This window comes from Tetrao urogallus (genome assembly GCF_951394365.1).
Source record: "Tetrao urogallus genome assembly, chromosome: 1".
Classification (NCBI taxonomy): Eukaryota; Metazoa; Chordata; class Aves; order Galliformes; family Phasianidae; genus Tetrao; species Tetrao urogallus.
The window spans coordinates 90,635,194-90,651,041 of NC_136813.1; the positions used below are offsets into that span (position 1 = coordinate 90,635,194).

General features: G+C 45.6%; 1 protein-coding gene across 1 annotated transcript; it reads right to left on the minus strand.

The window, feature by feature from the left end:
* Positions 1-1,626: 1,626 nt before the first annotated feature.
* On the minus strand, positions 1,627-5,850 carry SOD1 (superoxide dismutase 1; the record flags this gene model as incomplete). The annotated part of the gene is made up of 5 exons (XM_079537083.1): positions 1,627-1,737; positions 2,384-2,498; positions 4,651-4,720; positions 5,206-5,299; positions 5,776-5,850. The coding sequence occupies 5 exons, from the start codon at positions 5,848-5,850 to the stop codon at positions 1,627-1,629; spliced, it is 465 nt and encodes a 154-aa protein (XP_079393209.1).
* Positions 5,851-15,848: the final 9,998 nt, after the last annotated feature.

The following is a 15,848-nucleotide window of genomic DNA, read 5'->3' on the forward strand; positions in this document are numbered from 1 at the left end:
CCAAGATGGCAAAGACAGCTGAATGTGAAGCTCTGCTTTCAGAGAAGCAGGGTTCAGCGCTGAGTGTGGCTGAGCAGTGGAGCTGCCAGAGCTTTCATCCTGTGCTGCTCACCCTGCTGTTGTCACACACCTGCGGCTTTCCCCCCCCCACTTAGGGAATAGGGAGACAACATAGCCACCCTCTGAGCTTCTAACCATAAGGAGGTTGTGCTGGTATCATGCATTTTCAAAGTGTTCTGAGATCCTCAACATCTAAGAAGCAGTTTGAAAGGTACACCAATTATCTTTCTTCAGCTGCAGCTTAATGAGAGCACAGGCCAACCCACCAGAAGAGGTACAGATGGGTAGAGGCTGTACACACCTGTAATGCCACCTGTAATGAATGTAAGTTCAGTGTTTTTAGAGTCTTCTTGCTTTTCTGAAAGCCATTCCATTTGTAACGTGTTACACTGGGATCTGGGTGTCACTGGAAGTACAACCAAGTACTTCCATGAGTATCACTTATGTACAAGATAAAAGGAATGTTGATACAAGTCTTCATTAAAACTCATAATTTTCTCTATTAAAAGACTTGGAAATCTGTGTCTACAAGGTACATACAAGAAAAACAAAAGCTGGAGCAATCTCAGTGATTACACCACTGACAAGACTTGAGGAACTTGAATACAGAACTCCTGCCTCTGTACATGCATTTTATTCCAAGCTTTCTCCCTGTTAGAAACCTATAGAGCTTGAAGGAGATGTCCTCACCACTGCATCCAGACTGCCACTGAACACCAACCCCAAATTCTCACCACAGGCAGGTTTCTGCACCTGCCCACAAGAACCCAGCCTACTCTAAGGCCACACATGCTGCAAACAGACCATCTTGCACACTTGGGGCTGCCCCCCAGTACTTCAGCATCAGACTCCTGTCACATTTTACAGCAAGAGGACATTTCTGTAAGAAAGCATAAAGGCACTGGCTGGGATACAGAGCAGGTGTCAGGTTATTAATACAGGATGTGGAACACTTTCAGGGATGCACCCACAGAGCAAGGCAGCAGTTCCAAGGTTGCTGCCTCAATGTGATTTGTTGGATGCTATCAGTGTCTTGCAAGCTACTGCCATGAAGTCCAAGCCTTACAAAATCAGCTGTAGAGTTTTAATAGACTGCCAAGACCAACATACATTTTGCCCAGCAAGTTTATTACCCAATTTGAAACATACAGTGCTGCAAACTGCCTACTGCTATTTGGTGAGTAGCTTTGCTAGAACTCTTAAGACTCCTCATCTTCTAAATCCTGTAACATAGGAGCAGCTTTGGTGTTCAGCATGTGATCCCTGCCAGCCATCTTCCATTACACAGAACAGGAGTTCCAGTTAGCAAAGACTGCACTTCAAATGGTTACAGCAGATGCTTTAGCAGAGGACTACAGAGATTTTTCCATTAGTAACACTTTAATTGCAATATACATAATACAAAATTATGTCAGTATTCACCAGATAAACTGATACTTGAGAACGCAGAGTAGTAATGAGATTAAGTGATAAATCTTTTGCTTGCACAAAGAAGAGCAAGAACAGCGATCACAATGAAATACAGCTCATTTCCCACTGCCATCTTAAACATCTCAGGTACAACAGTTAGCACTTGGCTATTCCAATTACACCACAAGCTAAACGAGGTCCAGCATTTCCAGTTATTTTGCTCTCATTATCTCCCCCTCTACCCAGGTCATCACTTTTTGCATGGACCTAGAAGAGAATTGAAGATACCTTAATTCATGTCATTGCATTTTTCATTACACACATACTAGCAGTGACTGCCAGCTACCAGCGAGGCATTACAGCACAAAAAGCACTTACCCATTCTGTAATGCTGAATGCCAAAGTGGTACACACGCTAAGGATTCAGGACTAGACTTACCCATAAAGATGCATCACCTTCAGTTGTATTTGTTTGAACTGGAAGTCACCAGAACCCCAAATTTCAGAAAGTTATCACTACTCTAAGAGCAAACTCAGACTTCCAGTTCACCCTCAGAGCTGCACTGAAGATGCAGCATCCCAGCCACTGCGTTACATGTTATATTACAGAACTCCCTGCTACTTGACTGTCAGAGCAGCACGCATTCTTTCCCCAGCATAAGAGTCAGCTGCTATGCCTTCCACTGATAGCATTTGTGGCTGACTACAGGTTCCCTACTCAACTCAGCTTGCTTTAATCACACACAGCCAGAAGCACACTTAAAATTATCCTCAACAAGGGCAGCAGAAAATTAAGATCTCATAATAACGAAGTGTCACCACATCAAAAACCCCATGCTAAAACTTGCATATCAAACAGCAAGGACTAACCCACTGTTCTTTAAAGCCCCTAGGTTGGTAGCAAGGCACTTACCACCATGGTACGGCCAACGATGCAGTGTGGTCCAGTAAGAGAAATGACAGAATCTTCTATTTCTACTTCTGCCACTCCCCCCTTAGCAGTCACATTGCCGAGGTCACCCACATGCCTGCACAGAGAAGCACACAAACTCAGAGTCTGGTTGAACTGAAAGCCCTGACAGATGGCCTGCACAACACCGTGCTGAGTTATCACACTCAAATACTCCATCTCATTTCACACAGCATGCACACACACACACACACACTCATCTACCCCCCCAGCCACGGATTTTAACTCCTTCAGTTCAATACATGACTAAAATCCAATTCGAGGTAGAACTTGAAGTATGAAGGCTAACCCACTTGTGGGAAAGGAGTGCCATTATCTCCTAGCAAGCTAAGCAAACAGTGCTCAACTCTTAAGTGCTAGCAATTCCTTCATGCTGATGGAGACTATTTCCCTCTGCTCAGAAGGAAAATCTTAAACTACTGTCTTAACCTTTCCTGTACATACAAGGCATGACAAACACTACTACTGTACTTTTACTGTATACAACAAATCAGCTATTCCACAAAATGCTGCTGGCTTCAGGCTTAAACAGGATTAGTAAAAGCAGTTCGACAAGGGATAGGTCAAAGGGGATACATGAAATGCTGGCTAATGTCTAACCAGTGCAGGAATGACTGTTCAAGTCTGCCTGCATTCCCCCATATTGACATTACACACTAATACAGTTTAGGTGGGTTTTAATCCTCACGCAGCTCAGTATTTGTAGAACATCTGGACACACTGGAGTTTTTCACCCCTACACAACTACCCCCAAACAAACCATTCATTTGAAGCTGATGGAACCTCAAACACCAATTTGTTCCCCGAACTGTCCATGCTCACAGGGTGAGCAGCTCTGCTAGCTACTTGCCAACCACCTGCTTCCTGAGAAAAAGAGTGCTGATTTCATATTTTTAGCTCCATCCTAGAGAATAAGGACAAAGGCAATTTTCCCTTTAGGAGTTTGCTTGATTTAAGCAACCAGGAAATTTTAGTACAACAGGCTTCAACTGTAGCCTTACAGAAGCACAGCTTACTTCTCATGCTTTCACAAAGAACCCCCAGCCTATAGCTGCTTGAGCAGGCAGGTTACATCAGAAGCAAGATCTGACAGAGAATCAATAGAAGCCACAACGCTCAGGTAACTGTGACCTTTAGCATTAGAGTGCCTGCCTGCGAAGCCCTTCAGCCACCATTTTGCACTGCTTTCATCCAGACAGCTCTCACCCAATGTACTTCACCTGGCAAGGGACTGATCACTCCAAGAGATACCAATCAATAATAGAAGCTGTAGGTACAAAGTACCTAAAAACTTGACCAACACTGTCAGATTGGTCACAGTGCTTGACCAGAACCTACTTCTGCAAGATCAACCCACCTTTTAGACTTGCACAATCTTTTAGGCTGAAGGCCAGCACGATAGCAGCACCCTTCCCAGTCTCGGAACCCAGCGAGCATATTACTGCAACTGCTGCTCAGCAGCGGGCTCAAACACTACATAGATACCTCAGACATGAAAGGGTCCCCCCCTCAAAGGTAGCTGGGCCATTTAACTACTTCCTAGGAAGAATTCAGTCAGCTTCCACTGACAGAGGACTTTCAGGCAAGGACAGAGGCATTCAGTGCAAACAGACCAGTACTTACACCTGGCACACAACCCCTACAAGAATACATCCTGTAGGCAGCACAGTACCTAAGGCAAGAGGTTAAGAAAAACCCAGCACACCAAATGAATAGCCCCTGTGCCAGGCACACAGCTTTGTACTCATCTTGCAGACTCTCCAAGGCCCCAGTGAGGGTCCTCACAGGCCATATGACAAACCTACACACAGCTCAACACACGAGAGTTTAGGGCCTCTGCTGTCAATAGCTAGCTCCAAAAGAGAAGCAAGGCACCACTAGAGGTATTAGTACAGGATCCTCCTTTTCCTTCTCACTTATCTCCTAATGAACATTCACTAACAGCCCATACTTACTTCCTCTTCTCCCCAGGCTATGATAAGACCATTGTACTAAAGACTACATTTTGCACACGCTCTTGAAGCCAGGGTGCCTGAAGCACTGCTATGCGATCGCCAAGTACCTTGCTAACTGACCTCAGAAGTCCTGCCGAAATTGTTGGTTTCCCTCTAGCACTATCCTAGCAATTAGGCAGCAGCCTCTCAAGCTGAAAGCCGAATTTACACAGCTGCTGCAACTGAGTAGCATTAGGTCAGGCCCATTAAACTCACCTATCTGCATCTTTTGGTCCACCGTGCTGCTTGCCTTCAGGATTGAAGTGAGCACCTGCGCTGGTACACCCTGAAAAAGAACAACCACCAAAAGTAGATTCATCACAGTAAGCCATTAAAGTCGGTGTTTATACCATACGTGACCTTAGTCCTCCTATAGTGTGAGAAAGTTAAAAATCATTACTGATGAAACAGCTACTCTCCAGCTAGATCTATAAACATACAAACATTACTCCAAGTTCAACAAATTCAGATGATTCATTCAAGAACGCTCTTTGCCAGATGACAGTTCTCCAATTTCTTAACACCAGGTTAAAAACTAGGTCAAAAAAGTAATTAGGCCAGTGCTTGATATACCAGGCCTTGAACAGTAGCCTAAATGTGTTCAAAGAATATTCTTAGAATCAATTCCTTAGGAATCATAGTTTCTTAGAACAGATGTGCAGTCATAAAACACACATATGCTGAACACGGTTGCTGCAGTGACACCAGAAGCAGCTCCTTGAAGCTGATCACACTGCAGCTGTAACTCGGAAGCTAAGACAGGCATCTTACCATTTGTGTTGTCTCCAAATTCATGGACATGGAAGCCATGATCTCCATCAGACAAGCCAGTAATTCTTCCAGTAACCTTTACTGGTCCACTACCCTGTAGCACAAAGAGCTGATTACTACTGACGTGACTGCAGCATTAAAGAGACTCATTACAAGAGAAGCTTCCAGGTCAATAAAAATTCAGCTACCAATGCAGAATCACCTGAAAGCTGGAAGCGAGCCCCAAGAACTCTACCCAAACATCAGAATATATGCCTGAGAGTTGGCCAAACTCCCCTTAAACTCCAGCACTGGGGGCCGTGCCCACAGCCCTGTGCAGCCCGTTCCACGCCCACCGCTGTGATACAGACCCTTTCCTTGACCCTCAGCTGCCCCAACCCGGCGCTCTCCCACGCCCACCCCGCAGACACGAGGCACGGCCCGCCCCACCGACCGGCGGACGCAAGACAACAGCCCGGCCTCCCTCCCCCCGACGCCCGCAGCCGCCCGCCCACCCGCCCCGCGCCATGACTCAGCACCGCGGCCGGACAGCGTGCTGACAGAGCCCCACCCGCCGCCGCCGGGCCTTGCCTGCTGCTGGAAGTGAATGACCCCCTCCACGGGGCCGTCCCCCTTCATCACGCACACAGCCTTCAGCGTCGCCATATTCTCGCAACGGCCGGAGAGGGCGCGCAGTCACACAACCGCCTACCAGCACCCGAGGGCTAACATGCCCGCTTCTCCCGCGGGGCTTATATAGCGCGGCCGTCAGCACTGCGGCCAATCACAGCGCGCTCTCTGGTCTTCTCGCGCAACTACAGTGCGAGGCCCTGTCAATCAAGAGGAACGGCGGGCGTTGCGGAGGGAGAGCCAATCAGCGGCGCCGTCTCCTGGGCCAATGGGCAAGCGAGCCGCCTCCAACCGTCGGGCGCGCGCGGGGGTGTGGCTGTAGGGGTGGTTGTGTAACGGCTGTGCTCCGTAATTGTTGCGCTACGGCAGTGCGTGCTCCGTGCTATGGCCGTTACCTGTGCTGGTTACCTAGCTTGGGTTCCTCTGTTGAGTGCCTGAAGGGACTGTGGCGGGGAGGCCTCGTTGTGACCTTCCAGTACTTGAAGGGAGCCTATGAACAGCAGGGGGAGCGACTGTGAGAGTGGATAGGGATAGGACAAGGGGGAATGGTTTTAAACTGAAACATGGGGGGTTTGGGTTAGATATTAGGAGGAAGTTTTTCACACAGAGGGTGGTGAGGCACTGGAACAGGTTGCCCAAGGAGGCTGTGGATGCCCCATCCCTGGAGGCATTCAAGGCCAGGCTGGATGTGGCTCTGGGCAGCCTGGTCTGCTGGTTGGCGACCCTGCACACAGCAGGGGGTTGAAACTGGATGATCGTTGTGGTCCTTGTCAACCCAGGCCATTCTATGAATAGCTGAGGAGTGGGGAAAGTTGTGACGAAAGAAGGCTTGTGGGTTGAGATAAGGACAAGGGGAGAACTCACCAGTTACAGTCGAGCAAAGCACACTCAGTGGAGGGAGATTCATGTTATTTGTGGTCTACTGATAACAGGCTAGAGCAGTGAGAACTAAAAGCAAATAGTATTATATATAGTATACTGCATTACATTATCTTGCATTCTGATATCATACTTGGTAAATTACTTTTCTCCCTTAGCTCATTGCTGCTGTTTCGTTTTCAGGCCCTACCTTTCCCCTTTTCCCCTTCCCCCTCTCCTGGAGCAGGGGTCCGTGGGTCCTCTCGCCCCATCAGTCAGGGAACTGAACCCTGAAAATACAGAGAAAAAAATACCTGGGGAGTTTTTCTCTGTGAGACAGAAGTGCTTGCTTAATCCTGGAAAGAATCCTGGACCGCTTCCTATCTGGGAAGCATCTTGGCATCATGAATGGTTCAGCTCCCTGGAGTTTGTTCCTGATCCTCATGGAGAGTGGAGGCTCTGCAAATTAGCGGTGAGCAAACGAGTTTGTGTGCGTGGCACAACATCCTGAATGCCTGCTAGATCAAAAGGGAAGATGTCAGTGCCCGCAGGACATGTGTAATTTGTGTTCTTTTCTAATGATTTGTAAGCATGGTAGGATAGCAGTGACTCAATTTATTTTCTGTCATCCGTAATGTCTTGTATCATTACCTGTTTTTTGTTGTTGTTTTTTTTTTTCCCACTGTTCTTTCATTACGGGGGACATCTTGAGTGCTGTGCTGTAGTACTTTCTCTTATTTTTAGGCCAGTCTCGAAATCCAACTCTTTTTATCAGACAGGTTTATTCCTTCCTTTCTGGAGTTTTCAAGTACTGTCTACCTTCATATCTCCACGTGAATACAGAATAATAACCACAGAATGGTTTGGGTTGAAGGGAGCTCAAAGCTCATGCTGCTTCAACCCCTGCTGTGGGCAGGGCTGCCCCCCACCAGCTCATCTGCCCAGGGCCCCATCCAACCTGGCCTTGAGCGCCTCCAGGGATGGGGCACCACAGCTTCTCTGGGCAGCGGTACCAGCGCCTCACCACCCTCTCAGCAAGAAATTTCCCCAACATTTAATCTGAATCTCCCTTCTTTCAGTCTAAAACTGTTCCCTTTTATCCTGTCACTAAGAGCCTATGTAAAAGGTTGATTTCCCTCCTGCTTATAAGCTCCCTTTAGGTTCTGAAAGTTGGCAAAGAGGTCTCCTTGGAGCCTTCTGTTCTCCAGGCTGAGCAAGCCCTTTTTCCTCAGCCTTTCTTTGTAGGACAAACGGATGGCAAAGAACCAGATGTGATAGGCTTCTTAATATGTTAAGTAAATTAATTCTAGGCAGTTATTTCAGAGATTACATAAGGCATCAGTAACAAATACATGTGGAAAAAGCCTGAGCTCTGAGATAGCTAAGGACTAAGTTAGACAGAAGGCAGCTAACAAGGATACTAGGAGACAGCATGGTGAACAGATCAGCAGTGGAAGGCTAAAGAAGAGAGGCAGATTTAGAGAGCTAATTTACAGGAGTTTGTGTGGCACATACAGAAATAGATCAGTAATCTTATCTAGGTCATGGCCTCACCTTTTGGAGTGTTTTCTGTTCCCCTTTTTTTTCACTAGTGCAATAGAAATAAAATAGTATTAGCTTACATGTCTGCTCTTTCTCAAGAGTCTTACATAAGAAGATAGAGAAAGGTTTTTGTTTTGCTTTCTCATGCTTGCTTGTAACTTTCTTACATCTCACTGTTAGGGAACAGATTTTGTGGGGAAAAACCAAAACCACAAAGAAGCTGAACAGGGTGCTTGGTAGCAGTAACTTATTTTACTGTTTGACATATCAGTGCCAAAGGAGAAAACAAGTGCAATGCTAACCTTTGATAGTATGAACTGCAGTATGATCTTCAAGATCTGGCCAATGTGAGAAAGAGTGTGTTATTTCTTACAGCTCTTTGTTTGCCAACTCCCTTTGCCCCGTGACATAGTTCTACTGTCCTGACTTGGAAGAAGTCCAGACCTTGGGCCTGGATGCATTTTTATAGATAGGTAAAATGGTGATAGTGAGAGCTGACTCAGAGCTCAGGGCGGGTGAAGAGAGAATGAGGGATGCGACTTAGGGCTGGGCAGACACATGGCTTTGCCTGTTCACACCGTTCTGCAGTTATCTGCAAGGCAAGTTCTAGCAGGGAATTGAAGCAGTGATGATCAAAAAGGTTGCTCACGCTGCATGATGGGAGACACAGTAATTTCTGAGGGGCTAGGTGCAAGAGAGTCTTGGTTATTTCCTAATTTGCTTGCTTAAAGGGCAAATTAATTAATTGTTGTGTAATGTAGGTTAATAGAAGTCTAATCTACATAGGAACTCATCAACTTCTATGCAAAATGTGCACAGAAGCAAAAAAACCCAAGTTCTTATATACTGTACAGATATGTCATATATGAGAGTAAGGCCCCTCCAACAGATTAACATGCAGTTAGATCAGGATTTTAAATGGATTAGAAAATTAGAGGCATTTTTAGGGTTGAAATTCCCATGGCAGCCATACCTCTGGTACACTGTGCAAATGTAGTGTTTTTACTTGGGGTGACTCTCATGGAGAAATGCAGAGTGAAACTAAGATTGTAATCATCGGTGTCATTGCAGACCTCCTGAGCATAGGTGCTCACCCAACACAGTCATTGTCCGTGAATTTATGTTATTTTTTTTTAATGTTTATTTACTTATATTAAGAAAAACAAATAGAAACAACATGAATTTTGATGAATGTTTCTATCTGTAGGCTGGTAAGGACCCTGAATATGTGTATGTGAAGGGAAGACTGCAGATGAGCTAAGTACAGGTGTGCCCACCCCAGCATGCAGGAAAGCAGACAGCTGTCTCTTCTCTGCAACCTCTGGCTTTGAAGGTGAAGAATGCCAGTAGGGCTGGGTCAGGGTATTCCTTCCTCCTGTTCCTGTAGCATCTCTTTGGTTCTTCTTATCTCATTCTTCCCGATGATGATGAGCAGTGGTTTCCCAGTGCTGTAATGGGCAGGTTGCGTGGTCTTTTCATTTGAAGGCTCTCTGTGGAAAGTGGAAATTGCATTTCCAGTGTTGGTGTGACCTTGTGCTATGGCACCAGTGAGGATTTGCAACATCTGGGAGTCACCTAGTGAACAGAAAGCACAATATACATCTTTCTTTGCAGGCTTATTCAGAAAGGAGAGCACTGTACTGCAACTGGATTGTTATTCTGCACTGTGAAAGGTCTGGAAAAGGCTTGTGGCTCACCGTTTGTTCTCCCTTGGGATTCCATGGCCTAGATGCTGGAATTTCCTCTCTAATGTGTGCTTTGTCACCGAGTTCAGCACTGATGTCTTAATGCCATCTGAGATATTTCGAGATACCCCCTCTGGCCTCTAGCTGCTCCTGAAGGGGTCCTGGAGCTGCTGTTCCCTACCTTTAAGATACTCCACTGCATCTCAAAAAGCACTGAACACCAAAGTCCAAGCCTTTGCCTTGTCCTGGGGAAGACATTGTGTGTCATTCAAGACTTTCCTTTGATTACCTGTGGGTAATGACATTTCCCTGCCTCTGAGGGACTCTGGGAGAGGTAATTAAGTCACTTAGTGTTTGTAGAGCATTTTGAAGTTGACAAGTGCAATTATTAAAAGTTATTTCACTAGAAACTTTGTGATGGTGGCTCCCTAGTGAAAAGCCTGCCAATTAAGTGGTGGTTGTGCTGATAACCGTAACATTTCTGTAATTAAAGTAGTGCCAGCCTGGAAATTGTTCAGATGGAGTGTACAAGAGTGAAAATAACACTTGCTTTCAATGGCTGAGCTGAGGTAATCTGCTGTAGTCCCTGACCCTCCATTGCTATACAAGCTGAGCAACTCTGAAACATGAGACTCAGAGGAGAGGTTGTGTAAGAGCTGATGAAGACCTTTGTACCCAGTGCAGTGCTTGTCGCTGCAAATCGCTGCAGCCATTCACTGCTGCTATTCAAGATCTGTCTGCTGATGCACTGTTTATTTTTTCAGGGCAAAAAGCTGAGTGCAGGCAAGATGGAGTGTTGCTGCTGGGGTTGCATCAACAAAATGAGGGCCTACAGGGTGAGGTTTGCTGCTCTCACAGGAGCGCGTTGGCATGGCCAACGTTGGGCAGAGCAAAGTCCAGTGAGTCCTTCATCCTGGTTATGGCAAACAGCCGTGCCTCCAGCTCTCCAGCCTCATGAGCTCCTGCATCTTAGCCTGCACTTACTGGGCCTCTGTGTGGAAGCCTGTGCCTTTTTGTACATTACATCATGTAAAAAGAATGGCTTTGTAACAATTTCATTTAAAGCACAGAAAAAGAAATGCCTAATCTTTATATTTTTAGCTAGGAGTTTCTCTGTGAAGCACTTGTAGGTGTAATTATACTTTTAATTGCACTTGATACGAAGTTGATTTTCAATCCTGACCCAGAGGAGCATATCCTAGGAGTAGCTTCCCAAGCAGTTTCATACAGATGTACTTTTCAGTGCTTTCTGATGCAAACTGTTTGGCACTCTCTTTAATATTTACATTTTAGTAACGCAACAGGTGTCAGTGTACCAAAGAATTAAGGTTTTTATTTCTTTCTTTGTTTTGCTTAACTCATCTGTGCTGGGTAATCATCTCATTCAGCACAAAAGCACGATGAAAACACTAATTAATATACAATTAGAACCTACCTAAATGCTATGGGAGGGTAAACTATGACATTCTGCAGTGGGAAATCAAACCTGCCAAACGTGTTGGAATATATCTAGGCAGGTCTCCAAGATAACAAAGATGTGTTTGATTAGGAGCTGTATAGGCATGATTTATTCTCCCAGGACACAAGGAGATCAGGGAGTGACTGAGTTCCTTTACAAATTAGAAACACGACTCAGGGAGCATGGGTTCATGTGGCAGTCAGTGTAAAGAGACTCCTGGGTGCTATTTTAATACAAATAATGAATAAGTGGGAATACAGCTGCAAAGCCCATTAGCCAGGTATTGTAACGCAGTTGCTACACTACTGCATAATTAATATTTATGTGATCACCTTTGCATCCATTAGGATTTCTTTCACAGATCAGTAAACATCTCCTGCCTGCCAAAAGCACAAAGTGCACCACAGGAAGAGGCCTGCAGACTTTGCACCCAGCACGTTTGAAGGGCGATCGTCAGCTCTCTGGGTTTGTGTGATCCAGAATGCTTTCACAAAATGTGGCCAGAGCAGATATACAAGTTCCTGGCTGGGACTCGGGTATTATGACTGTTGGTTTTGGTGGACAGAAAAAGTCCCCTCTGTTCATTTATAGGCTGTTTGAGACTTTGAAAAGCCAGCCCGTGGCTCTGTCCCAGAGCCAAGCCTCGTAGCTGTTCTGGAACAAGCTACAGCATCCGCTGAAACCCATGCCTGTGTTGAACTGCATCCAGCGCTGTCAGCACACACCACAGCGTGCTGCCACTGACTTGCAGTGGGCACGTGGGCCTGGCGGGACGGTCCCTGTATGCTTCCTGAGCTGGAATGATTTAAGCCTCCTGGCATGTGGCCCACTGCATCACATGGCTCAGATACTCAGATACGCTGGTGTGCCTGCGGCTACAGAGGAAGAAGAGGCTGCTGCAGCCAGCTGCTGGAGATTAGCACCCGTTCCTAACTACATGCATAGTTAGTGCCTAATCCAGACCTGTCAGTAAGGTCTGGGCAACATGCACATACTTAACAGCGGGGATTTCCGAGCCTGGATCACTCTGACTATAACCTGGCTAAGGAGTAATGCCACGTGCAGTCCTGCCAAGAGGTCTGTGGGGCAGCAGCAGTCTTTGCTTAATCATATGGAATGAGCTGCTCATTGTGGGCAGGTGTAATGCAGCCAGACACAGTTCCACACCCAAATACTTACTATGAATATTCCCTGCAGCCTCAGCTGGACACAACAGGCGTGTAGGATTTTCAGGTCTCATATTCCAATTGTGCCTGGCCCTGGGTAGCTGAGGGCTTGCTGCTGGTGCCGTGAGATGATTTCAGCTCTTCTCTCTTTCAAGCCCCACCCTCATTGTGTTCAGTTCCTCAGTGTTGGAAATATGCAAATAATTTTCCACGACAGTATCTCTGATAAAGCAGATTTTATTCGCAATTGCAATGGTGGGCCTCCTGGAAGCAGGAGAGCACCCAGAAAACAGTTACATCTTTTATTCCCTGACACTTATCTCTTTCTCCCCTAGTTCCTCATTGGCTGAGTACATTAGGTTCACAATCCTCTCGATGCTTCACTAAATATGGAAACACGGGACAAACATAAATTTTCGCTGCGTAAGCGTAAATCTGTAGTGAATTAACTTATTCCACACTTGATCATTATTTTGCAGATACCGGCTTGTCCTTCTTTGCACAAAGATAAGCTTGGGAGAAAGACAGGGGAGTAGCTTGGTGTCTGCCTCTCACATCCCAACCTTCTCACGGAGTGAGACAGTCCGGCCTTGTGTACAGGCCCTAGTTGCTTTGATGTTTGCTAAATCTGTTTTTCCTTTGCTGAGAGTTTCTTATCCTAACAGAACAACTCTACAGTATGTTTTCTAATCCCTAACACTACACTCGCATTGTTTGGAACATTTAGCAACCATTACAATTTTGCAAGAAAGAATTAATCATGTAATTCAGTAATAATGTTTCTAAAACATGCCGCTAACGTATATATTTTACTTCTTAGATCAACTATTTCTAAGGATAAGTTACAGAATACAAATGCTTTATGTTCTACTTCTTCAAACCAATTGCTCTTTTTAATATCAAATGCAGAAACAACATTCCATTCCCACATCTGCATGCCTCTGCATGCCTCTGTGCCTGAGACATCAGGCAGCAGCCAGGCTGTCCCTGTCAACGAAGCCAGAGCTCCTCATCTTTGTGATGCGTGGAAAAATTGAAATGCTTCCCATCTGAGAGTAGAAAATTTCCACACACCAGACCATCTTTTTGCTTGCTTTCCTTTCTCTGGAAGGAGGGCAAGATGTCCCCAGTGTGGGACAATCCATTGGGGACCCACTGTAAGTCCTCCACACAAACATGTTCTGGAGTTCAAGAAACATTTGGACAACGCTCTCAGAAACATAGGTTGAATTTTGAGTGTTCCTGTGTGGAACCCGAGCTCGGTGGAGGAGCTGGGCTTGTTCAATGATCTTTGCGGGATGTTTTCAGGACAAACATTGGTGCTGATACGATCAAGGGGAAAAAATGCAATGTGAATGATTATAAAACCGTGCATGGGTTGGACATGGGAGTTGGTGTCTGTTCTGCTGAATTCAGAGCTTATTAGCAGTGACAAATGTGCTGGCCACTGGATGGCATCATTGGTACAGGTTTCCTGTGACAGATTCTGCCTTTCACAATTACCGTCAGTAAAATACTTGAAAATGTCTTCCTTTGCTAAAATAGCCAAAAATGTGTAATTTTCAAGAAAAAGAAGTGTACAGACCAGGGACATTGGTTAGTTTATATAGGCACATGACTCTCTGTGCCCTCTCATGGAAATGTTACTGTTTTCATCCTTCTTTAAAAAGCCCAGGGGCAGGAGCAGAAATTTCAGCTGTGCCTCATGAACCAGCGTACTCCTCTTCAGCTCTTCTAAAACAGCCACAAGTCTTTGGAGGGGATCCCTGCACGTACCTGCCAGGCATTCAGACCTAGGGATTGTGAGACACTGAATGCCAGGCAAAGTTTTACAAGTCATGCTTAATTCCCTCGTGGTGAATGTCAGGGAAAAAAGGACCTAAAAGGAACATTTTGTAAAGATATTCCTTGCTCTATTAAAGAACTGTTGTGGTAGAGTCCCCGTTGTCCTCATCCCTTTACCTAACTGACATGCTTATTGCTTAATCCTGTCTTATATGGATTCCAACCTCAGATCATCTGGGAAAAGTGGAGTTTGTTTAAGACCTAATGGCCTTTTGCATGTGTGTGATAACTTTAAGGTATGTGTATGAGGGGTCGGAGGAAGCAAATGGTACAAATGATGTCTGTTCATCCCCTGGACAAAAATTAATTTGCACTTTTCTAAGCAGGTTTGTAGTTTGGAAATCCTTGTGAGTCTTTCCTATGTGACAATATAAACTGTGATTTCTTATCTCAAAATGTCTGGAGAGGACAGTTTTCTGAAAGAGAGAATATGCTGAAAACAGTGTATTTGTAAAGAGATCAGAAAGCCTTCAAGTTAGTACAGAGGATTGCTCTCATTCCTGTGGGGATACAGAGATCTTTGTATGGCATCTCGTATCAGACTTAATAAAACAAGGGGCATAAGACTTGCTTGTGGGAAGAAAACCTCCATTAGAGAATATGAAAACAGCCTGTCATGTTCACATGGTCTGCCTGGGGAAAAAAGGATTTAAAACTGAATGGCACAGAGACACACAATGTCTCTGTCAGCATCTTCACTAAAGATGTCAGGATGTGATCTCTGGCCCTTCAGTGATGTGGGGACTCTGGCAGTTCCAAGAAACAGAATCCCCCTGCATGCATGAAGTAGTAATTTCAGTTCAGAAAACACCTGGCTCCTCCAACAGCATTTCCTGATGATACAGCTGCTAAACGATTCACCATCCTTCTGAAATGAAAGTAAGATGCTGACAGCACAGTCAAGTTAATCCTCTAACAGGACTTAGTAACGAGGAGGTGCAGAGGTGATACCAAAGCTAACTAACACTGCAGTGGCCAGATCCCAGGAGCATCCAAGCTTTTGGCTTCCCCCTGCTCTGCCAAATACTGCAAGAGCAGTGCTTATGGCTTGGCCGTATGCGCTGTGCTTGGCAAAGAGCCAGCTTGTGCCTTCCACCTCCAGCACCCCAATTGTATTTTGTCCGTGCGTGTGGAAAATAAATGCCCATCACGGACAGACCATTTGCTGGAATTGGAGGGCAGAGTGGCTTATTACTCACATCAGCCAGGCAGAGTTGAGTTATGGATGACAGCTGAAGCAATTGTGTAATAGAAATAATGGGAGTAATAAACACAAATCAATAGGCACAATCATTCAGCAACACCTAACACCCCCTGCTCCCCTCTGAAGTGGGACCTAACATCTATCACAGCAGACGAGGGCAGAATGGATGTGTACACTCTCAACTCAGACAGTTCTGCACTGCTGAGCTGCCCAAGATTGCCCTGGGAAATTGTCTTACAACAAAGCCAGGGTCCAAAGAGAAAAAAGAGAAAAAA